Source organism: Hemicordylus capensis, chromosome 2 (genome assembly GCF_027244095.1).
Source record: "Hemicordylus capensis ecotype Gifberg chromosome 2, rHemCap1.1.pri, whole genome shotgun sequence".
Classification (NCBI taxonomy): Eukaryota; Metazoa; Chordata; class Lepidosauria; order Squamata; family Cordylidae; genus Hemicordylus; species Hemicordylus capensis.
Genome location: NC_069658.1, coordinates 51,745,958 through 51,770,007, shown reverse-complemented (window position 1 = coordinate 51,770,007; position 24,050 = coordinate 51,745,958). Strand labels below are relative to the sequence as shown.

At 44.3% G+C, this 24,050-nt stretch overlaps 1 protein-coding gene across 2 annotated transcripts; it reads left to right on the top strand.

Moving 5' to 3' along the window:
* Window positions 1-797: 797 nt before the first annotated feature.
* Window positions 798-23,773, top strand: LOC128346399 (general transcription factor IIH subunit 2). Of its 2 annotated transcripts, none has more exons than XM_053299664.1 (16): window positions 798-937; window positions 1,787-1,874; window positions 1,980-2,057; window positions 3,943-3,979; window positions 5,884-5,970; window positions 8,247-8,297; window positions 9,272-9,326; window positions 10,384-10,489; window positions 13,786-13,876; window positions 14,047-14,134; window positions 14,880-14,987; window positions 16,640-16,703; window positions 17,413-17,516; window positions 20,467-20,569; window positions 22,219-22,258; window positions 23,116-23,773. In XM_053299664.1, the coding sequence occupies exons 2-16, from the start codon at window positions 1,819-1,821 to the stop codon at window positions 23,227-23,229; spliced, it is 1,182 nt and encodes a 393-aa protein (XP_053155639.1). In that variant the 5' UTR covers window positions 798-937; window positions 1,787-1,818; the 3' UTR covers window positions 23,230-23,773. The 2 variants fall into 2 exon arrangements, with proteins under 2 accessions (XP_053155639.1, XP_053155637.1); XM_053299662.1 differs by having other exon boundaries at window positions 811-1,009.
* Window positions 23,774-24,050: the final 277 nt, after the last annotated feature.

The window sequence follows — 24,050 nt, the reverse complement described above, 5'->3', positions numbered from 1 at the left end:
CATCAGAGAAGCGTACACGGTTAGGGCAATCTGACAAGGACAGGGAAAACTGACAGCCTAGTGCATCAGAGATGCAGACCCATCAGAAAAGCCTTCCTGGTTGAATTCTGTGGGGTAGGTGGAACCACACCTTTAATAGCTAAACCTGTGTCCCCGAAAAATATGTTGGGACCAGTACAATCTGTACTCCTGTCCAGGACTGGAACTCAGGACCTGTTCGTGAAAAAACAGTGGCCCTGCTGCAACCCAACGCAGTGAGAGCTTCTGACCTGCTCATAGAGGATGTGGCAGATGCAGCTAGCAAAACTGCAAAATTGATTAGGCTTGCCCATGCTCCCAAAGCACAAGACGATTTTAATATTTTGAAGATAACGAATGACCTTGTACCAAAAAAAATTGCAAATATCTTGTACATAATTTTTAAAAATGTAGTTTAATTTCTCATTTAATAACCAAACCTCTAACAGCTGAATCTGTATCCAGGATAAAACATCTTAAACATAATTTTCAAAAAAGTAATTTTTAATGATTTGAAGAAAAAATAAAATTAAAACATCATAAACATTTTCAACAATCTTAAACATCAGTTTTGAAAAACTGAGTGGTAAAACATGTTCAACATTATTTTTAATAATCTTAAACATTTAAAAAATAATAAACATTAAACATCACATTGCTGCAAAAGTCTCTTCAAGGTATGGGCAACTGAGTGGCTACAAATGGGGACTGAGCATGAGCAACGACACGGAAGCAGTAGCAAGATCTGCCGGAAATCCTGCTGAGCAGGGCTCGTCGAGGGGCAGGGTTGGTTGCCTGCTACACCTGATCCTTAAACCGTTAACAGCCAGGGGACGCTCTAGGACTAAGACGCTTTCCTTCCAGCCCGTTCCGGGTTCCTGGGAAAGAACCTTACGCTGCTTAGCGTGGTCATCTGCAGGTGACTTCAGCGCTCTCAGATTGAGAGGTTCTGAAATTGTGACGCTTGCTTTTAATCTCAGTTTTCGATATTGCAAGTATCAAATTTTAAATCTCCGTGTCTTCACAAAGCCTCATCGCAACTTAATGTTTAGCGCTTAGTATGCCAAGTTACAAAGACCCTACTTAAGCATTCATTTAGGTTCATTTTAAAAAGTTTTATGGGTGAGGGGATGTGTTGAGAAGTGCTGGATATACATTTGTGTTGTTCTTTTAATTGAGTTTAATTGCAGGAAGATGTTTGGGCGGGGTGGGGAATGCAGCCTCCTAAATTGCACAGTTTGAGTGGGGGAAGTGGAAGCTGAGGATGAAAAATCACTTGGATTTCTTTGTATCCAGGAATTTCTACACCCCAACCCTGCAGGTTACCTTAAGCTGCTGTAGTGGAAGTAGTGACTATGCAGCTGAAACAGGATAATCCAATCCACTTTCCATCAAATATATTTGTATTTGTTTACTTCTGAAGTTCAATCATAAGCAGTCACAAAACCCCACTGAATGTAATATAAGTAGACTTGTGTGTTTAGGATTGTAGCCAGTATCTCTTAGTTCTGGCCAGTGCAATTTTATGGCCACTGTGGCACCTACAAGTCACAAAGCTCTTTTGGCCTTTGTAAAAAGTGCTACTCCTGCCAGATAAGTTTGATTAATGGTTTTACTGAATCTAGTGACTAGTGATATGCAGCAATTTGTAGGATCTGGCTTTAAGTAACAAAACTGTGTTTCAGTTAGATATCTTTTGTGGCATAGTATACTTCAAGGTGTAGTGTCTTGAAATGTTTTTAATTAAAATGTAATTGTTGTGTATCAGTGACTTAACAAGGAAAACTTGGACACGCAGAAATGGATGATGAACCAGAAAGAACCAAACGGTGGGAAGGGGGCTATGAAAGAACATGGTAAGCTTGCCTGTACAAATCTGTGTTTTTAAGGTATGTAAGAACTGCAGTTTCTTTGCTGAGTGTGTTATTTAATGTGTATTTCTCTCTCTTTATTGTTTCTAGGGAGGTTCTTAAAGAAGATGAGTCTGGATCATTGAAAGCCAGTATTGAGGATATTCTTTTTAAGGCCAAGAGAAAACGGTGAGCACTAAGCTGTACAATATAGCTAAGAGTACACTAAGTAGCTAAATGCAACAAAAATGACACTTTGGGATAAACTGTGTTTTGGTATAATTTTACAAGGGATCATTGAAAACTTCTCAGCCTAAATAAACTTTGGCCTTCCTGCAGATGTTGGACTACAACTCGCATCACCCCTGACTTGTGGCCACTTTGACTGGGGATATTGAGAGCTGTAGGTCAGCAACAGCTGGGGGACCAAAGTTGTGCAGCCATGGCCTATATCCAAACCCAACTTCACTCTGTTTAATTTGATAATGTTCTTAGCCCTTCCCTTGTATAGTCAATCAGATGATTGCAATGGCTGGTTTGGATAATACTTCATCTGCTGGCTAACCACATATGGTAAGGATGTGTGCATAAGAATATAGGAAGCTGCCATACTGAGTCTATCTAGCTCAGTATTGTCTACTCTACACAGACTGGCAGCGGCTTCTCCAAGGTTGCAGGCAGGAGTCTCTCTCAACCCTGTCTTGGAGTATCCAAGGAGGGAACTTGAAACCTTCTGCTCTTCCCAGATTGGCTCTATCCCCTAAGGGGAATATCTTACAGTGCTCACATGTGGTCTCCCATTCAAATGCAACCAGGGCAGACCCCGCTTAGCTAAGGGCAAAAGTCATGCTTGCTACCACAAGACCAGCTCTCCTCTCCAGAAAAACCTGACATAGGAAACTGCCACATACTGAGTCAGACCATAGGTCCATCTAGCTCAGTATCATCTACACAGACTGACAGTGGCTTGTTCAAGGTTGCAGGCAGGAATCTCTCTCAGCCCTATCTTGGAGATGCTAGGGAGGAACTTGCAACCTTCTGCTGTTCCCAGAGCAGCTCCATCCCCTAAGAGGAATGTCTTGCAGTGCTCACACATCAAGTCTCCCATTCATATGCAACCAGGGTGGACCCTGCTTAGCTAAGGGGACAAGCCATTCTTACTGCCACAAGACCAGCTCTCCCTCCTGCTATGTTATGAATGTTATGCACATGCACATTCTTACCCAGTGTATTGGGGCTTCTTTCTGTAATAACATGGGGATGGTTCATCTACACCAGTCCCCACATACTAGTTTGAATTAGTATTGTGCTGCATGTAGTGAAGTAGTTTGGATGAACCACGCAATTGGAGAAAGTCGTTCTGGGTCAGGGCAGGAAGGACACACAGATTCGCTGTGCATACATCCTTATTGCATATCGTTGCTTGGCAGACAAGAATATTGTCCAAATTTGCCCAGTATGTCTGTGAAGTCCAGTTTTACAGCATCATTTTAAAGCTCTGTATAAAGTATATCCTATGGTAGTATGTGGGAAATAGCAAATAATGCCAGTGGCCTAAGGATATGTAATGCAAAAAGTAAAAGTTTTAGGTGTGTATTTATGTATTGCGTCACCTTGGAGAAGCATGTAGGTGTTGTTTCTAAATTGTGTTTTTCCCCTCCCCACACAGAACAGTCATTTGTATATCTATGTATGTTTGTATCTATTTGCTTTGATCAGAAAAACAATTTGTAAACGTCATTGTTTGAATTTCTGATGTTGCAGGTTGATAGTTTAATCTTTATTACATGACCATTGGTTGTTACACAAAAACAGGTTTACAGTAACTAAAACAGGAAATGTATAGTAAATTTAATTCAATTAAATCCAAATACTTATTTTTAACTCATTTGTAAAATCCTATCAGTTGACTTTATCTGAAACCTAGTTTTACTTTTCAAATCTTTGCCTAATATGCTTCCATGTTAAACTTGTTTCTCATATTTAAAAAATGTAGGTAATGTAAGTAGATTATAACTTTGTATATGCTAAAGCAAATGACATTGTCTTATAACTTCCACTTCTTTTTTTGCAGCATCTTTGAACATCATGGGCAAGTTAGACTTGGGATGGTAGGCTTGCATTTTCTATATGGCTCTGCATTTGATTTTGCTTAGGCTGAAACTGCTTGCATTGGAGTGATTTGTCAAATAGGACAGGTTCAGATGACTTTTAAGGGCATGATCAGCCACTTGTATTTATTTGGTTGCCTGGGTTGTAGTTTGCTTTTGTCAGTTGGTTGTGTAAGGGGTCACCTTTAGAGATGTGCATGAACCGATTTGGCGCTCCTTTTATGGAGTGGCAAACCGGTTCGAAAGTCCGGCATTTGAGCCGGTTCTCAAGCAGGGGGTGGTTTCCTTTAAGGGGCAGGGAGGGTGCCCTTACCTGACCTGGTGCTTTCCCCCCACGAGCGTTCTCCCCAAAACTGCTGGTGCAGGGCTGCAGTGTATCTCCTTGCAGCCCCAATCAGCATCTTACCATAAGTGTCCAACGCACTTGTGCACAGTACAGACGCGCTTTGGCCACTTCTGGTATGACACTGATCGGGGCTACAAGGAGGTGTGCTGCAGCTCTGCGCCAGTGGTTTTAGGAAGAGCACTGGTGGGGGAAAAGCGGTGGTGCAGGTAAGTGTACCCTCCCTGCCTCTTAAAGGAAAACACACAAACACCCCGCCTCCCAGGAGTGCATGAAGCAGTTCGTTAACATCCCTTAGTCACTGTCACTTAACAGGGCTATTCACACGACGGTGGGAGGAAGGCTGCACAAAACCTACCTCCCCTCCACCCCCGATGACCCTGTGGCAGTGGTAGGAAGTGTGAACGGTGCTCCCACATGATCTCTAGAGGCTGGGACGATGAGTCCTGAGTGCAGTGCATTGAGGGATACCCCCATGCTATGGGTGCTCTAGGTGCCCGTTTCTGTGTCTGCTTGGGCTACACGATACTGACGCTGGTGCACTCGCACCCTTAACCTCAGCTGCAGGCCACAGTAAAAAACTGGGTCAGGTGGGCTTGACATGCGCAGCCTATCCCAGGCTGGGCTGCTCTCACCTGGGTTAGGCTGCACATGTGAATACCCTTTTCATGTTCATTAAAGAACTGCAGTGCAGTGTTCCCTCTAACAGGAATTACCAGATGTTGTTGACTACACCTCCCAGAATCCCCAGCTACAGTGGTTTTAGCTTGGGGATTATGGGAGTTGTTCATCAGGGAATCCCTGTTAGAGGGATCACTGCTGCAGTGGTACATCCAGTTATGCTCTGTTTAGGTCCAGATTATCTCTATGAGTCTTTGGTGAATAGATTTTTGAGGACTTCCATATGGGGAGTCCTCACACACAGACTTGTTGGCCATGAGCAAATTGCACTTATGCATAGCAAAAAAACCCTAGCCAGCCAGTTGCATAGTGGTGGTTTGAACTGGCCCTAAGCAGAAGGCGACCATTGCCTTTCATAATTTGATAGTGACCAGAAGTTAAAGTAATTTCCCTTCTCTGCTTTCAGGAAGTACTATGTGGTAGTGACTGCAATTGATGGCCTTTCAGAGTAAATGAATGAGTTTCTGTGTTAGTCTATTATACTAAAATGCTTTATGCCACTACCAAAGACCATAATGAAAGGGTCAATTCTCCTCTGATGTTTAAGGCTGTGTGTAGATCTTTACATCAGCTGGGCCTTGTGTGTTTACTCAGAAGTTAGTCCCACTAATTTCAGTGGGTGTGAATAGGTTGTGAATAGGTCTTCAGTTGTAGTTTCAGAAAGAAATTTGAAACCATGAAAGGAGGAATGATGGCAAAAGAAAGAGGCCCAAATATCCTACCATTCCTGAAACCTGTATGTTTATATGAGTTTGTGGCTCCTAGCTTAAACTTTAGACGCTGTGTTGAATACTGACTTAATATTTACTATAGTTTGCTAGTATAATTATATAACTATTGAAGTTAACTTTAATTCCATCATTTTAAAAACCTTATACAGATGCGCCACTTGTATGTAGTGGTTGATGGATCAAGAACAATGGAAGACCAAGACTTAAAGCCTAACAGACTGACTTGTACCTTAAAGGTATTCATTTTTTGTTGAAAAATTTATTTCCTATAGGGTAGCTCCAAATTGGTGCCAGCATAGCAGACAGTATCGGACTTTTGAGAAACCCAGATTCAGTTCCCTCTTAAACTATTAAGCTCACCAGGTGACCTTGATTCAGTCAGTGAGCCCTTTCTCATGATCAGTGAGAAGGGCTTGAGGGCATGCAGGCAGGAAGGCTAGAAAAGCTTCCTTCCCCCTCTGTTGCTGGGTGCGCAAATTACTTCCCCAGATGTTCTGTTGGTGGCTCTGGCACTGTGGAGGGTTGGGGGCCAGGAAACATTGTCCCGGCTCCTGGAAATCCTATAATTTCTGCAGGATCCCTGCAGCGACGGGTGGGTGCCTGGCATTGCCGCAGCAATGGGTGGAGTGCTTGCTCCCTTAACCCCGTTTAAGAGGCTGGCTCCACAGGTGGGTTTGCCACCAAAGCGCTGCTGGGATCGGGTGCGATCCAGGTGGTTCTTATTTGCTTGGCTGGTTTAGCCTAATCTTGGCTGTACGTGAGAACAGCCTCACTGTGTCTTATTCTAAAAACACATGATCCTGGAGCCAGGATTAGGGGTGCATTTGCTCCCTTAACCTTGGCTAAGAGTTGAGTTGTGGCACTGGGTTTGCTGCCACAGCACCAGTGGGGTCCACGTGGATCCTGGCTGTTCTCACGGGGAGCCAAGCCCAGGCTTGACTGCTCATGAGAACAGCCTCAGTAAATACTTTATTTCCACTGACTTCCTTCTGTGAAAGCAGAAGCCATCGAGGTTATTTTATGTGAAGGTGTATCGTATTATTTCAGTTTTCCATTATATCATTTGTCAGTGTGTCTTTATCTGCTTTGAACCAACATGCAGCCTGATCCTAGGCATATTTATGCAGTTCTACTGAGCAGTGGGACTTGCTTCTCACAAAGGGTGCATTGAAAGATGCCAAGGATCGAACCTGGGACCCCCTGCATGTTGGTGGAATTATTTATTCCCAATATTCCCTATTAGCCTTGCCTGGCTAGAGCTTTGCTATGGGGCTCAGGTTTGTGTTCAGCTATTTGCCAACGGCTTAGAAAATCAAGCACACACTCAAATAACAAAAGATAAAAATTGTTATTTAAGTTAAAAGTTTTAACTTAAAAAATTTAAAACAAAGAGTTCAATAGAGATCTTGCCAGTCCAATTAATCTTTGATCAATGTCCAGCCACACAGGAAAACACACACACACACACACACAATTGCGTGGTCAGTCCCTGAACTGTAAACTCGATGTGATGTCCAAGTGTAATGATGAAATATAATGATAGCTCTTAATGACAATGATAGTTTCCAATGATAGTTCTCAGCTCAATTCAGACTTTTATTGTCTTTTTTTTCTCCAAGGGAGTCTTGATGTACTTCTTGTTTTTTTAATTGACTATTACAGATTGGTTACCACCCATCTAAGTTTCAAATATGTCATTTCTTCTAACTGCTGAAATGATGCTTATATTTCGAGTTCTGAGGTATTGCTGAGAAAAAGGTTACCTCAGAGTTTTAATAATAAACTTCCAGTAAATCTTACTGGAAACTAATAAACAAAGACTTTTAAATATTAAGTTGTCTGTTCCCTTTAGCTATTTTAGATTGTTAGGAAGAAAGTGGAAATTCCCCACTATATCTGTTTCCTAACCATCTTGTAAGAGTTGGACTGCACTCCACCCCCCACCCAGTGCCTGGAGATGTTCTGATGGCAGTTGGTTTCACTTTTCCTTTCTTCCTAGCTACAGTACAAGATTAAAATAACTGATGCTGGATGTAAACTTCTGAAGAGACTTTTGTGAATAGATTTGAAACAGTATCTGGGCATAGATCCTTGGAATAAAAGTATAGGAATCTTTTATGTGATTATGTGATTGAAAAAAAGAGAGCCCCTTTCTCCTACAATGGAAAGCATGTGCCCTGCCTCTGAGCTATGGTATGGCCCTGACCCCTCCTCAAATTAATTTTTTGAAATAAGCTTCCTGATCACCTGGTTTCATTTGTAGGTTAGACGCAACTATTCCTGGTTTAGATTAATGAGAATTAGCTTGCATTAACTTTTGCTCCTGAAATAATGCTAACTACCAATACCTTGTGGTGGTTTTGCTAATAGTTCCCAGATGCATTTTTTAGACAGTAATAGCTAAGCTTTTAAAATCCGTTTTTGAAGAATGGTTCTAAGAAGTGGTTATGAAGATACTTTATATTGCATAGATTTATTAATAACACTACTGTAAACACTTTTCTTTTCATAGCTGTTGGAACATTTTGTTGAAGAATATTTTGACCAAAATCCTATCAGTCAGGTATGTATACTATGCTGGGGAAAAAGGAAACTCAAAGAAGCTGTTGCATCTGAAGATAATGAATTTTCATCTGCTTAAACCTGAAATTTCCATGAAATACGACAAGAATGGAGACTTATCAAAAATATGTTGTCATAACAGTGACTACCAAAGCCTGATGGCTTGGAAAAAGATTCTAGAGACAAAAAATAGATGGAATGTGTACTTTTTTGAAAATTATTCAACATGTTGCATTTCATTTCTGTGTCAAGAAAAGACAAATTCTGCAACCTGTGTAAATGGGCATATGTTTGCTAATCATGTGTCATTTATTCTGTTTCTGCTAGCCACAGGGAGGGCAACGAGGTATGCAGTGCACTGAAGCCCTGAGAATGGAAAACCCTGTTGTTCCCTCTCTTCCTTCATTGGGCTTCTAGTTTCATCAGACATAGCTCGTTTTATACCCATCTTTGCAGCCATGATTGGGGATAGAAACATTCTCTTTACGAAATGAAAGTAAACAGGATGCTGGAACTTGCAAAATTGATTTCAAACTCCATGGTTGGACAGCTTCATTGTAAAATGAGTACAGCCCTGACTATAAAGGAGCTATTTTTCATAGTTATTGCTCAGGATACCAGCAACAGTGGCCTTGGTATGCAAGGCAGGTGGGATAGAGCTCTCTAGATCAGACACATCTGCTTCTCAGAATCCCCTGCAGTATATCTTTTACTATACCTTTTGCTGGCACAATGTTTTGAGGACCACTACTCAGTGGCCCTTAGTAAGCCTCAATAGAGCCTGCTGGTGGCCCTAGCCCTTCTCACCCTGAAGAATGCCTGTACATGGCATGGCAGTCAAACATCAGGACAAGATCTACTGGTGCTAGAAGCCATGCACATGTGCCTTCTGTTTGCTGTCACCCGTGTTGTTTGACTTCAGATCTTATGAGACTGTTGTTCTGTGAATCCTAATGGCAGACATCTTTCTTGCAGATTGGCATTATTGTAACTAAGGGTAAAAGAGCTGAGAAACTGACTGAGCTTTCGGGTATGAAAACTTTATTTCTTTTTTACGGAGTTACTCTTATATGAATAACCCTGATTTGTTAAAGCGGTGGTCTGTCTTTAATCTCACACACTCAGGTTTGAGTCCCTGTCCTGAAGGAAAGTTCTGTGTTCAATTAAAAATATCAGTGTGTCGGTGGTGATCAGTTTGGGGATGCCTTGGAGATGAGCTCAGTAGTAGAGCTTGCCTGCAGAAGGTCTCTGGTTCAGTCCCTGAAGTCTCCAGGTAAGCCTGGGAAAGAGTCCTGCCTGAAGTCTTGGAGAGCTGCTGCCAGTCGGTGTAGGCCATACTGAGTTAGGTGGACCGATGATCTGACATGTGTGTTCCTATGCCTTACACCAAGATAGATCATTGGTCCCTCTAGCTCTTTATGTTGAGTGGCATGGGGCTCTCTAGAATTTCAAAATGGCATCTTTCCCTCTCTTATCTGCAGGTGCTAGGAGCTGAACCTGGGACTACTTGCATACCAGCAGGTGTTCTACCACTGAGCTGTGGTCTCTTCCTTTTGCATCGGGACTACTAATGGGATGTTGGGCAGAGGAAGGAGAGATCACAAGCTGGGAAGAGAGTAGGACTGAATTTAGAGGGGAGAGTTCGTATCGAGAGCAAGGAGTGACATTGGATATGTGGATGTGAAATACATTGAAACTCCTTTTAAATTTTGAATCTTGGACATGGATCTGATCCTTCTCCCTCCTCTGTTCATGTAAAACAAAACTCATAATTAAATCACCCGGTCTTTGAAATGGAATAGGTCATAAAGGTAAAATAACTGTGTTCAGCATTATTTTTATTTTGGGATTGATGTTAATGTCCAGTTTCTTGTGCTCCGAAACCATTCCACTGAATCTTGTATATGCATGGCTTCTTGCTTATTTTTACAACTCTCTTCCTCCTTTAAACATTAAACTTTAAATTTGAGAGGGAAGCTGAAGTAGCCATGATGCTAAAACCATTAACAACATATGTTTGATTCTGGTTTAATGTCTTTATTTCATGTTTAATTTCGAAGCTTTTGGTGTATAAATTATCCTTCTAGGAAATCCAAGAAAACACACAGCAGCTCTGAAGAAAGCTATTGATATGACCTGCCTTGGGGAGCCATCGCTATATAATGCCTTAAATTTGGCCACACAGACATTAAAGTGAGTATTTCTAGGGTGCTTTAATTCTTTACAACAGTAGAAAGAGGAAGAGTCCATTCCAATTATAATCATTCTAAAGCAAGGGTTTTCACTCCCCCGCCCCCAAACCTCTTCTCAGGTACCCTGTATAAGCATGCAGGAGTTGTGCCCTTCAGAAGTAAAGCTGGTGGGAAATAAAATACAGGCTAAGCAAATTTGCCTTGGTTACAGGCAAAAAACTAAACCAAGAAACCCTTGCTGCTGAGCCTGTCAGTTAAGTTGAACGAGGAGTAGGCTGAACCTGAGCCAGACAGTCAAATGGAAAGGAGAAGGGAGGGATGCTTCTTGGCACTCCTCTCCCTACCTTCATGGAGGAGGAGCCAATGGTGTAGTAGGTAGAGCTTGGAGGTTCTGTGTACTCCATCTACCACCTTCAAGGCCTTAAATTCTCCCCAGGGGTTCAGGTACCCCTGGCTGAAAATCCCTGTTGTATAGAAAAGTCAAACATGGCAGGGTGATTCATTTATTAGCAATAGCAATAGCACTTACATTTCTCTACCGCTCTATAGCCGGAGCTCTCTAAGCGGTTTACAATGATTTAGCATATTGCCCCCAACATTCTGGGTACTCATTTTACCGACCTCGGAAGGATGGAAGGCTGAGTCAACCTTGAGCCCCTGGTCAGGATTGAACTTGTAACCTTCTGGTTACAGGGCGGCAGTTTTACCACTGCGTCACCAGGGGCTCATTATTAAGTGTTACTTTTGATCATTAGTATTTCACTAGCTGAACCCGCACAGAGCATCAGTGCGGTAGTTCACTTCCTTTTTTGGGGTTAGTTGGGAGAATTTGTTTGGCTGGTCCTCCCACAGCTCTCTCACTCGCTCTGTCCCCCCCACAACAGCTCTCTCGCTCGCTCTGTCTCTCCCCCCACCGTGCCTCTCTCGCTCTGTCTCTCCCCCTGCCTCTCTCGCTCTCTCTCTCCCCCCTGCGCCTGTCTCGCTCGCCCTCTCTCTCTCTCCCCCCTGCGCCTCTCTCGCTCGCCCTCTCTCCCTCTCCCCCCTGCGCCTCTCTCGCTCGCCCTCTCTCCCTCCCCCTGCGCCTCTCTCGCTCGCCCTCTCTCCCTCCCCCTGCGCCTCTCTCGCTCGCCCTCTCTCCCTCCCCCTGCGCCTCTCTCGCTCGCCCTCTCTCCCTCCCCCTGCGCCTCTCTCGCTCGCCCTCTCTCCCTCCCCCTGCGCCTCTCTCGCTCGCCCTCTCTCCCTCCCCCTGCGCCTCTCTCGCTCGCCCTCTCTCCCTCCCCCTGCGCCTCTCTCGCTCGCCCTCTCTCCCTCCCCCTGCGCCTCTCTCGCTCGCCCTCTCTCTCTCCCCCCTGCGCCTCTCTCGCTCGCCCTCTCTCTCTCCCCCCTGCGCCTCTCTCGCTCGCCCTCTCTCTCTCCCCCCTGCGCCTCTCTCGCTCGCCCTCTCTCTCTCCCCCCTGCGCCTCTCTCGCTCGCCCTCTCTCCCTCCCCCCTGCGCCTCTCTCGCTCGCCCTCTCTCTCTCCCCCCTGCGCCTCTCTCGCTCGCCCTCTCTCTCTCCCCCCTGCGCCTCTCTCGCTCGCCCTCTCTCTCTCCCCCCTGCGCCTCTCTCGCTCGCCCTCTCTCTCTCCCCCCTGCGCCTCTCTCGCTCGCCCTCTCTCTCTCCCCCCGCGCCTCTCTCGCTCGCCCTCTCTCTCTCCCCCCGCGCCTCTCTCGCTCGCCCTCTCTCTCTCCCCCCGCGCCTCTCTCGCTCGCCCTCTCTCTCTCCCCCCGCGCCTCTCTCGCTCGCCCTCTCTCTCTCCCCCCGCGCCTCTCTCGCTCGCCCTCTCTCTCTCCCCCCGCGCCTCTCTCGCTCGCCCTCTCTCTCTCCCCCCGCGCCTCTCTCGCTCGCCCTCTCTCTCTCCCCCCGCGCCTCTCTCGCTCGCCCTCTCTCTCTCCCCCCGCGCCTCTCTCGCTCGCCCTCTCTCTCTCCCCCCGCGCCTCTCTCGCTCGCCCTCTCTCTCTCCCCCCGCGCCTCTCTCGCTCGCCCTCTCTCTCTCCCCCCGCGCCTCTCTCGCTCGCCCTCTCTCTCTCCCCCCGCGCCTCTCTCGCTCGCCCTCTCTCTCTCCCCCCGCGCCTCTCTCGCTCGCCCTCTCTCTCTCCCCCCGCGCCTCTCTCGCTCGCCCTCTCTCTCTCCCCCCGCGCCTCTCTCGCTCGCCCTCTCTCTCTCCCCCCGCGCCTCTCTCGCTCGCCCTCTCTCTCTCCCCCGCGCCTCTCTCGCTCGCCCTCTCTCTCTCCCCCGCGCCTCTCTCGCTCGCCCTCTCTCTCTCCCCCGCGCCTCTCTCGCTCGCCCTCTCTCTCTCCCCCGCGCCTCTCTCGCTCGCCCTCTCTCTCTCCCCCGCGCCTCTCTCGCTCGCCCTCTCTCTCCCCCCCGCGCCTCTCTCGCTCGCCCTCTCTCTCCCCCCCCCGCGCCTCTCTCGCTCGCCCTCTCTCTCTCTCCCCCCGCGCCTCTCTCGCTCGCCCTCTCTCTCTCTCCCCCCGCGCCTCTCTCGCTCGCCCTCTCTCTCTCTCCCCCCGCGCCTCTCTCGCTCGCCCTCTCTCTCTCTCCCCCCGCGCCTCTCTCGCTCGCTGCGGCCACCACCAGGCCCGCCAGCGTGGGTCAGCCAATTCTCCTTCTCCTGGGTGTGCCTGCCAATCAGGCGCCTCTGCTGTCCAGCCAATCAGCTGGGCTGCCGGGACGCATTTTCCCCAGGCCCACCTAGGAGCAATATATATATAGATTCTCTTGTGCAAGAGATGTTCCTGGTGGGTTACAAACTTAAAAGATGCTAGAACAATCCAAAACCAAGCTGCAGATATATTCTGTTTGCTAACATGTACTGTGTGAATACTCCAGGTTTAGCACTCATAAATGCAGGGTGATTTATTTCTTTTCTTTTTCTTTTTCTTTTAGCAGCCTTGGACTGTGCTTTAAGCTTCTCTGAGGTTAATTAGTGCTTTGGAGGCCCTATTCAAGTGACATGAAAATGATTTCACACACACACACACACATGTGAATGTGTTACTTTGAAGAGTTTGGGTCTGCTTCTTCTATCTAAGAAGGAAACTTAAATAATCGTGTGTAGTCCATGTGTAAAAAGTAGATTTCTCACTTCTTTTTAGTTTTAAAAAAAGGCTTTGCCTTGAGTTCATATATATGTATGTATGTATTTATTTATTGTTAAATTTATATACCGCCTTTCATTAAAGCAATCCCAAGGTGGTATTAGTGCCAGTTATTGTTTTTGTAACAAGCATAAATTAATACTTTTTATCCTCTGTAGGCATATGCCAGGACATACAAGCAGAGAGGTTTTAGTAATATTCAGCAGCCTGACAACATGTGATCCTTCCAATATATATGATCTAATTAAGGTAGGGAAATTATTATTATTTTTAAAATGCTAAATGAATGTAGACGTTTCTTAACAATGAGATCAATCCAGAAAGACCAGCTTGCTTGGGGTGAATATTTGTCCCAAAGCATTGCACCTTTTACAATATTCTGTTCTCTTAATATATTTATTTCTCTCTTTTGTGTAAAGTGTTTAAAAGCACTCAAGATCAGAGTGTCTATTATTGGCCTTTCTGCTGAAGTTCGTGTTTGCACTGTACTTGCCCGGGAAACTGGAGGTATATATATGTGTGTCTGTGTGTATGAATGAGAATGAGTTTGTACATAATACTTACATGTGAAAAACATGGGATGATCATATAGAAGGAGCAGTTTTTCATATTTGCAATTGTTCTATTTCTCTTGTCACATGATTTTTCAAATTCTGATTAGCAGCCATATTATAATGAAATTTATTTTAGTGGTCTGCATCAAATAATATGCCACTTGTCTGGAAATCAAGTAATCAGAAATTCATATGGTTATTCTTGTTATGTTTAGTAACACTAAATAGATCTAATACATTTTGACAATAAAAAATACTACTTGAAGGCTACCACTTGAAATGGTAACAAATCTGTAGAAGTTAAAGAGAAGCAGAAGATAAATTGCATCGGTTGTTAACATCTTAAGAAATGTAGGCAATCTGTAGCTTATACATTTCATAGTCTGGATTTATCCAAATGTGTATTTTATTTCAAAACAATTTCTCTCTTCTGGGTTGTGATGGAGTTTGTGTAAACCCTTCATACTTCAAACAAAGATTGCACCTCGAATACTGACATCTTCTCATCAGACTTGCAAACAGGACCACAAGTTGCTAGTTGGTGTTTTATTCCCTTTTTATCAGCCCATTACCACAGAGTAGTATATACATTTTCACTGTAGTACTTGCCACAGTCAACCATGTGAATGGCTGTTGGCAAGCTTGTTTTCAATACAATTCTATGCTGATTAATTTTCCTTTTCTTTCTTGTGCGGCAGGAACCTATCATGTCATTTTGGATGAAGCCCATTATAGAGAGCTCCTGAGGCATCATGTTAGTCCACCACCAGCCAGTTCAGGTTCTGAAAGTTCTCTTATTCGAATGGGTAAGAAATAAGTATACATGACCTGCAACAAAATGTTGTGGTATATCCCTGCATGTGTTACTTGAGGCTATGCCTGAGCATGGTGAAAGTTTTAGGCACCCTTCCCCCCTCAGAAGCAGAAGGGGTTGAGACTGTCTTGAGGACATATTCTTCAAGCTTAGAAATTTCCCACTCTTCTTGTTCAAGCCCTCCTCCCCCATCTTGTCCAATGAGTGCCATTAGCTCCGTCCACCTGATTGTCTAACTACCTTTTAAGTCCATGAACATTCTGCTCCACTGAGTTACAGGGGGGTGTTTTGGTCCCCTTAGGTTTTTTATCCTTCAGTTTTTGTGAAACCAACGCATCTGTGGGTTACTCAGAGTCTGCAGGTACTCTGCTTATGTGTCCATAAGGATAATAACATTTCCAGCTCTTTCAGAAATATATATATATAAGATGTGCCTACAGCATCTTTTTTAAATAAATGATTCATATAGCATTGTAAAATCTGTCTTTTTAAGATCCAGGAGATGGGCAACTTGCATAATGCTAAAGATCAGAGTGGAAAATTGGTCTCGAGCTAGAGGATTGCAGTTGCGTGTTATGCTTGCAAAAATGGACATAATGTGTCTATTGCAGTACTCAGTGAACAAATGGAGTTAGCATTAGATGTTACTTTGCCAGAGTGCAGCTCATCACACAGGAGGGAGAGGGGGAGAGAGCGAGAGCATACTTGCCCTTCCCATCTACTTAGTTTGCCAAACCTGCTGCCTATATCCTTGGCATGTTCACACAGGGGTGTCTCATTTCAATATGGTCTAAGTCCCTAGGCCAGAACTGATTATTGGAGGGTTTTCTGGGTGTCAACCACACAATTATGGCATATGTGCATTGGCTGTATTTTAATGTTCCATCTCCACAAGGATGCTTGATATGAAGCTGGCATGCCGTGCCTCTCTCCCCAATACTTTCCCCCTCCAAACTGGCCTGTTGTGTGAAGAAGAGTGGGAGTGTACCTATGTTTACCTCCATGTGGGTGGCAAAGGTAGATACACTCTCGCTCCCCTCTGTGTGATGGGCCAGTTTGTAGGGGAAGGTATTGAGGAGAGCGGCATTATGCTTGGCATACTCTGGACAACTATTGTGTATCTGCAGAATACGTTTACTACAAATCAGCCCTGATAGCTGTTATCTGTGAAGTGCATCCTTACAGATGCACTTAGTAAAGGACTTCTGCTTAGAATGGTCCATACGGATAATATGGAAGAATTGGTGCAGGCATGGTAAAGGGCAGGGTTATGGTGCTTTCTCGTACGTCGAGCTAAAGAGGGATGTGAGGAGTTCTGTTTCCTGCTCCAAGTCATGATCTTTGCCTGGCTCTATGCTTAATAGGGAATGAACTAGTAAAGAGCAGAGACACGGGTGGATGCCCAAGCCCCAAAGTTGTGGGTACAAAAACAAGAGGCAGGTCAAGCAGCAGACTATATTAAAATTAGCCACATAGTTCTGATCATTACAGGTTCTCAGACTATGAATTATCATGTAGGTTTTTAAGCACAGGATTATTGCACTCCCAAATAGTAATATAAGAATGCAGACTCAAAGGTGCTATTGAAACTCAATCTTTTTAAGTAATTCAAAATAATGCTTAGGTGTCTGTCTTCTTTTCTAGGCTTTCCTCAGCACACAATCGCATCCTTGGCTGATCAGGATGCAAAGCCATCTTTTAGCATGGCGTAAGTAATGTGTGACTGTGTTAGACCTTGCATGGACCACAACTGAAAAATGCTTTGTGAGCCCATTGGGCAGCCAGAGTTTTGTTTGAAGTCTTAGCTTCAGCTGCTCCAGGAGCATAAGAAGCTTGCTTTTTTAACCTGGACAGCTGCTTATCTTTGCATTAGTCAGAACTGCTATGGTACAAAACTTCAGACACCTTTTACTGGGTGGAAGTTCTCTACCCCCACATGTCTACAGCTTTATTAGATTTTGGTCTTGGATTCTGTCTAATTGAAGTGAGGTTTTGCTCCTTGTAAAGTAATGCATTTTAGAATTTCAGTTCAAATTTTTACATATTACAAAGAGCTCTAAGGACATGGTAACTGACTGCAAGGGCCTTTGTAGATGGTTTTATTGCACAGTACATGCACAGTTATCAATGTTTTACCATTGAAGGTGATTGAGATACATTTCCAGTAAGATTATCATCTTTTGCAGGGAAATTACATTTCCCCAGGAAACTAATAATTTGTAGCTGGGAAAATGCAATTCTCCTTGTTGCTTGACCAAAGTATTGTAACTTCCTTAACTTAGTAGTTTCTCCAAAAACATTACCATTATCATGCTTGGGGAGGTCTAGCCCTATCTAACCATTACAAACAACCCTGTGCAAACTATTTGAAATGTTCCTGTGTAAGTTTTTCATGAAAAAAAATGTGTTCTTTATAGACACCTGGAAAATAGCAATGATCCGGGTCTTACACTGGGAGGATATTTCTGCCCCCAGTGTAGAGCCAAATACTGTGAGCTTCCTGTGGAATGCAAAGTTTGTGGTGAGTAATGTTTTATCTTTGTCGACTAGAATTGGGAGTACCAAAAAGCCCCCTTAATTGTTGGTGCAGAAAGGTCATCCATAGAACTGGAGTGTACCTCCATTTGTTGCCACACCTTCCAGAATCAGATAGTTGGAGCTTGCCTATGAGAACAAGCCCTCGGACTTTGCTACAGATGTACATGTCTAGAATATCTTGGAACACTTGTCCTGATATTAGCACTTCCTAGGAGGCAAGATGTCGCTGAGTCCTAGTTTCAGGGCAGCAATGGCAGGAGAGGGGGCAAGCCCTCTTCCCCTGCCTGTGAGCTTCTTGAAGGCATCTGGTGGGCCACTGTGTGAAACAGGATGCTGGACAAGATGGGCCTTGAGTCTGTTCTTATGTCCTCTGTCCCTCACAAATGAGTGGAATCTAGATCTAAAGTGTATGATCTTTACAAGAGTACATTCAAATCTCGGATTGTTCCAGAGATTCTCCAGTACATGCATGTGGCTAGTCTTCTGTTCTCTCCACCTTCTACTTAGCTGATACTTCCTTGCTTGTCATAATAAAATCCCATTCAGATGGAGCTAATGTGCTAGAATATGGATTGAGGTCAGAGTACTGGTCTGTTACACATAAGGATCTTGTTTACCCAGTGAATGCAGGATAGCGTTGAGTGTGTGTTACCTGGAAGGAATAGTTAACAAAATATCAAAGCATTGCCAGCATGAGTCTGGTACAAAACTTAGTATTCAGAGCTCTGTGAAGTTTGTTGGAGGTTGAGATCGAGGCCTGTGATAGGTTTAGAGTGCCTTATGCACAGGGCAGTGTGAAATTCAGCTGAACAGAGCAGGTCTTCAAGCTCACTGTTGTTTTGACGGTCATTGATTTGGGAGATCTGAGTACAAATGAGAGCTGTTTGGGATGTTTTTGGGCAAGTCACTATAATGTATTGGGTTTTTGTTGGTTTTTAAAATTACACTTGTAATTATTGTGTAGTGTGCTTTGTGGAGAGCTGGTCTTGAGATAGTGAGCATGAATTTTCCTTTTGGCTAAGTATAGTCTGCCCCGGTTTGCATTTGGGTGGGTCTACATGTGAGTGCTGTCTTCTATAAGATATTCTCCTTAGGGGATGGGGTTCTGGCATAGTGGTAGAGCATCTGCTTGGCATGCAGAAGGTCCCAGGTTCAATCCCTAGCATCTCCAGGTAGGGTTGGGAGAGTCAGTGAAAACAATAATGAGCTAGATGTACCAATGGCCTGACTCCTATATTCCCATGAGGATGAGATGGTACCAATTTGAATGAATTAAGGCATGTTTAAAATGAGAAACTTGAGTGAGGATATCTCAAAGTCTGCAGATCTCACTTTTCTGTTGGAATGAAAGTCTAACCACTGTTATGATGCAGCAATGCATATCAATAACCCAACATACTAGTCCCCATCATCAGTGTTCAGAGCAAGCCTGCCTAGCAGTTGCACTGAGACCTAGAAGCCCAGTATGTTAGCCGCTGATAATGGGGTAGGCTGTGGTACTCAGTTACTTAATCAGTAAGTGGAGTGTACTCTGCACATGCTCTGAAACACACACCTATTCAGTGCGTCCATGCCTTCCTATAATTCAGAATATGATCCAAAGAGAGCAGTCCACAATTGTTGACTGGCTTTGGTCACCAAGCCACAATTGTGGTTGCCTGCCCACTGCTGGCAGGATACCTCCTCCAAGCACAGCCATGCCCCTCCATCCCCTAGTTCCTCCTCCTGTTTCAGAGAAGGAGTATAAAGCACAGGACTTGACTGTACAGCTACTTGCTTGGCAGAGGCATCCTGGACGTCCGGCCAGATCGGGGCCACAGAAGTCCCCCCCCTCCCCCCCCCCCGCTGCCTTTTCCTGCTTCAAAGCAGGAAAAGGTGATGCAGGGTTGCTGGTTTGGCACTATGTGGCCATCCTTGGAGCTGGGAAGAAGATGGGGATTGCTGTGCAATTGCTTGCACAATCCCCATCTGAAGTTGGAAAGAAGGCTGGACTCGCTGACCACCAGGGTGGATTTGATTTAAATCAAACTGATTTAAATCACGATTTAAATCAAACTGATTTAAATCACGATTTAAATCACTAGCAGGGTGGATAAAAATCAATGATTTTAAAAAAAAAATCGAATTTTTTTGATTTAAATCGGATTTTTTTTATTTAAATCGGATTTTTTTGATTTTTTAAAAAAAATCATTGATCTTTATCCACCCTGCTAGTGATTTAAATCAAATCCACCCTGCTGACCACCCTCGCTAGAGGGCAGCATTCCACTCACCATGACAAAGGTGGTGAGGAAATTGAAACTGAGGAAGCCTGTCTGGGGCTGAGCCCTCCAGTGTTCCCTCTTAACAGGGATTCCCGGATGTTGTTGACTACAACTCCCAGAATCACTAGCTGCAGTGGCTTTTGCTTGGGGATTCTGGGAGTTGTAGTTAACAACATCTGGGAATCCCTGTTAGAGGGAACACTGGAGGCCTAGTAAGCCGTGGTAATTTCTAAAGTTACATGGAGAAGAATAGAGTGTTTACTATCTTTATAAGTTTGTGAGCTAGCTGCTGGGAGCGGGAGAGGAAAGCAGCAGAAGTAGCACTGGCCAGCCAGCCAGTGGGCAGACGAGCAGGGAGAAAACGGCAGCAGCTGGGGGAAGAAAGTGGTGGGCAGAAGAAAGCAGCGGTAGATGGGTCTGTGGGCGGCAGGTGGGGCTATCCGGGGGAAAGCTGGGAGGGAGGGAGAACTAGAGGCGCAGATGCTCTGCGCCTGGCCCAGCTAGTTTTGGTACTATTAACATATCAAATTTTGTGAAGGCTTTTATGGAGGATAGCAAACCTGAGTACTAGGTCTGAATAGGTAAAAGCTGTTTCAGAGACAGCTAATACATAAGAGCATTCTGAATTATCTCCAGGTGTCCTTTATAATACCTTGTTACATTCTGTAGGTCTTACGCTTGTGTCTGCACCTCATCTGGCTCGATCTTATCATCACTTGTTTCCTTTGGATGCCTTTCAGGAAGTCTCACTACAACAGTACAGAGGAGAACGGTAATTCTGCACATTCCCATTTTCTAGTGTGCCCTTATGATCCTTTTGCACTAGTGCAACTTTGCTCATTATGCAAGTGCTTCATTAGTCAGAATGTCAGCCAATGTTTCCACCTTGTAACTCAATAACTATATACTGACTGCAACCTTTGGTCAGCATATAGCAGATAAGTGTACGTGTGCAGATTTCTCTCTCTTGGTATCAACAGTCATAACCCCAGATTGCAACAATTCTTTTGATAATTCCAGAGTGTCTGTTTAGAAGAGGCTAATGCAGCGCTGGCACTCTGGTTTTTCCCTGCTCTCCCCTTCTCTCTGAGGTCCACTGTGCTTCCTAAAAATATGTCCCTGAGGGTCATACAACCCTCAGAAATCTATTTTGAGGAGAGACAGTAGGCTTCAGAGGGGAATGGAGAATGATGACAATCACGACTCCCCCATATCGCCACTGCTGCGTTAGTCTGAATGTCAGTCATGATACACTAGGTTTTCCTGGTTGGAATAAAGAATTGTAATTTAAAAGTATTTTTATCAAGTTTTCTTTCTGTCAAAAATCAGCCCTTTTGAAAACAGGAATCTTACAGAGTTAAGTATCCATTTTGGTGAGCAAATTGGGGACTGTTGTACTGTTCTGATCATTTATCTTCAAGAAAGATAAATGATGCTGATTTTTTCCCCTGAAAGCAATCTGTGTTTACTAGCATTTGCAATATTTACAATCCTTTACCATTACAGTGGCTGGCATTCTGCACGGTGCAATGTCAGCATTAAAGAGTCACTGGGCCTGCTGCAGAATTGAAAGGCAGCCCTGACAGTGTAGTGTGGTAGGGTAGCTGCAGAATGACTTAGAACCTTTTCCTGGCAGGAGTGCAGCAGAAATGGTTTTAAACTGCAGTTGCCCTGTCACACTACAATGTTGGGGCTGCCTTTCTGTTCTACCGTGGCCCTGGTGGGTCCCTAGTGTTGACATTCCACCATGTAGAATGCCAGTCAGTTTCTGTTACCACAAAGATCTTGGATATTTTGTGAGATGGAATCACTACATAATGCAATATTTTATATTAGCACAAGTGGGAAGAACTGTGGGAACCTGTAAACAACCTATTGATGGGTATGGGTTGCTCATACCTATTGGCTGGACTGTTCATTTAAACAGTCTGTACAATAGGTATGGACTGTTTGGGCATACCTATTGGCTGGACTGTTGAATCTTTCTCTGTGCATGGTGAAAAACTTTTTATCCAAAAGGTTGATAATTGCATTTGAAACATATATTTCATTTTTGAGTAACTTGTTCTGATTATCCTGTGATTAAAGTAGTTACTTCTATAATATAGTGGTGTGCACGTCAAATGGCACGTGCGTCACGTCCGTGCGTCGCACACGTGCACGCCCGTGACGCAGGATGTGACGTGCATGCGCAGTAAGGCTTTTGAAGCGATTTGACAAGGAATGGGGGTAGGGGCAGCAGGAAGGTACCCTGCCACCCCAAATGCTTACAAAACAGGGAGCGCTGGAGGGAGAAAAGCAGCAGAAGTGGCAAGTACACCCTCCCCCGCCTTTAAAGATCCACCCTCCTATAATATCTATGTTGAAAAAACATAATGTTATGTATTTAAAATCAGCCTGTCAACATTTATTTTTAAACAGTTATTGTCAAGGATGCCAAGGAGAAATCGAAGATCAGCATGTAAGTTCTGAGTATTCAAGGTATTGCATTTTAGATGAGGCTTTATTGCAGCTTTTATGTGCCAGTCAAAGACACTTCTGTTCCATAAAACATTTCAGTTTGTTTTCAACACTGAAACAATGTCTCTGTTTACCTTTTAATATTCATATGTTTTCATATTCTTAGCAGCTTTGTGCTGGTTTCAGTTGGGAAAGGTGGGGTATACGTCCTTATAACAGATTAACAATTTATATAAAGAGAGACTCACACAGGTTTCGAAAGGTACTTCCACAACAGAGAGCAAGCTGACATTTGGTATATTTGTATACCAACGCAACCTGATGACTAGAAGAGTCTGAAAGTGGGAAACCTTTGCATCTGATTGACACATGCAATGTAGAGTTGACCTCAAAATAGCTGCTAGACCTTCATCAGTGAGCAAGCCAAGCCACATGTCACGGCTTCACGGGCTTGCGACATTCTATTCCAACTGCGCAGGTGTACTGGAGCATCTCACAGTTCTCAACGGATGTTTGGCCGAATGATCAGGCCCAGCGGCCACTCCTGCTCTACCCGTTGCCACCACCACGGGGGTGGGGGAGGTCTGCTTGGCTCACCCACACACACATGGCGGCTAGAGTTATTGAAGTTTTTGGCATGGTGGGGCGAGCACAGGGTGGGCACAGACCTTTGGAGGCCGCGGACTGGGGCCCCAAGGTTCGGGGGTAAGATCACCTCTGAATGTGATCTTTTCGCTCACAATATGCTGCTCTGCTGTCCAGGCTGCATTCATAAGCATCTTACTCCTCTCTGAGTATAATCCAATCAGTGATCAGCAATACTCTCTGAATAGATTTCAAACATTTGTTTCCCCATAGGTCTATATTTGTAAAGTCTGCCAGAGTGTGTTTTGTGTGGAATGTGATCTTTTCGCTCATGATACTCTGCACTGCTGTCCAGGCTGCATTCACAAGCATCCTACTCCTCTCTGAGTATAATCCAATCAGTGATCAGCAATACTTACTACATTCCTGTCCATAGAATGAAGGTATTTGGCAAAAGAGTTTCAACTTGAAGACCAACATCTAGTTCTACTTGTGTAAGACCTGCGTGCTTATGCAAACAGACTTTTTATTTTACACCAACACGGTAATATAGAAGTTTGTATGTATACATTTATATGTACCTGAAAATTGTAACACTTGTACCTGAAATTTGTCCTTGAAGTGTCTTTTAATTTTCTTTTAATTAGTCTAAATTATATGCCAGTTTGTATCCCTGAAAGGGAATGTATACTAGAATTATGTGTTTTTTAAAATCCAGATTTGTGCAAGGGAAACTACACGTGCACCGGGGATCTTTCCTGCTGCTCCTCTGTGTCAGGGAGCAAACATGAATGGTGTGAGATGTGGTGCAGGCTGCAGTGTCAGCACCTTCTGTGAACAGACTTCTTTTTTAAAAAGAGAGAGTTCTAGGAAGAGCAAGTCTCTAATGTGTTTTTTACAAGCAGAAATAAAAGTTGACTTTAAAAGCAGACTTTTTTTGGTCACTAGGCAGCATTCCATCCCTCCCATCTTGATCTGTGTCTCAATGACCAAGGGAAAGTGTGTGTGCATGGAGGGTCAGGTGGAAGTGAGCACAGTTTGTGACATAACACAACATCATTACTGATCATGTGGCCCTCTGTTGAGGCATTGGCCTTAGGTTCTAATTTCCCAGCTTTGTGGAGCCGGAGCTGGATTGAGACACAACACACAAATGTACAAATGCAACACCTGCTAACTTGGCAAAGAGGCACCTTTTTAACATGGTG

Coding starts and splice junctions, on each gene's coding strand:
- LOC128346399 (XM_053299664.1), top strand. CDS start 1,819: ATGGATGATGAACCAGAAAGAACCAAACGGTGGGAAGGGGGCTATGAA. Junction 13,877..14,046: donor ATATATATGATCTAATTAAG/GTAGGGAAATTA, acceptor TTTTGTGTAAAG/TGTTTAAAAGCACTCAAGAT. Junction 16,704..17,412: donor AAGCCATCTTTTAGCATGGC/GTAAGTAATGTG, acceptor TGTTCTTTATAG/ACACCTGGAAAATAGCAATG.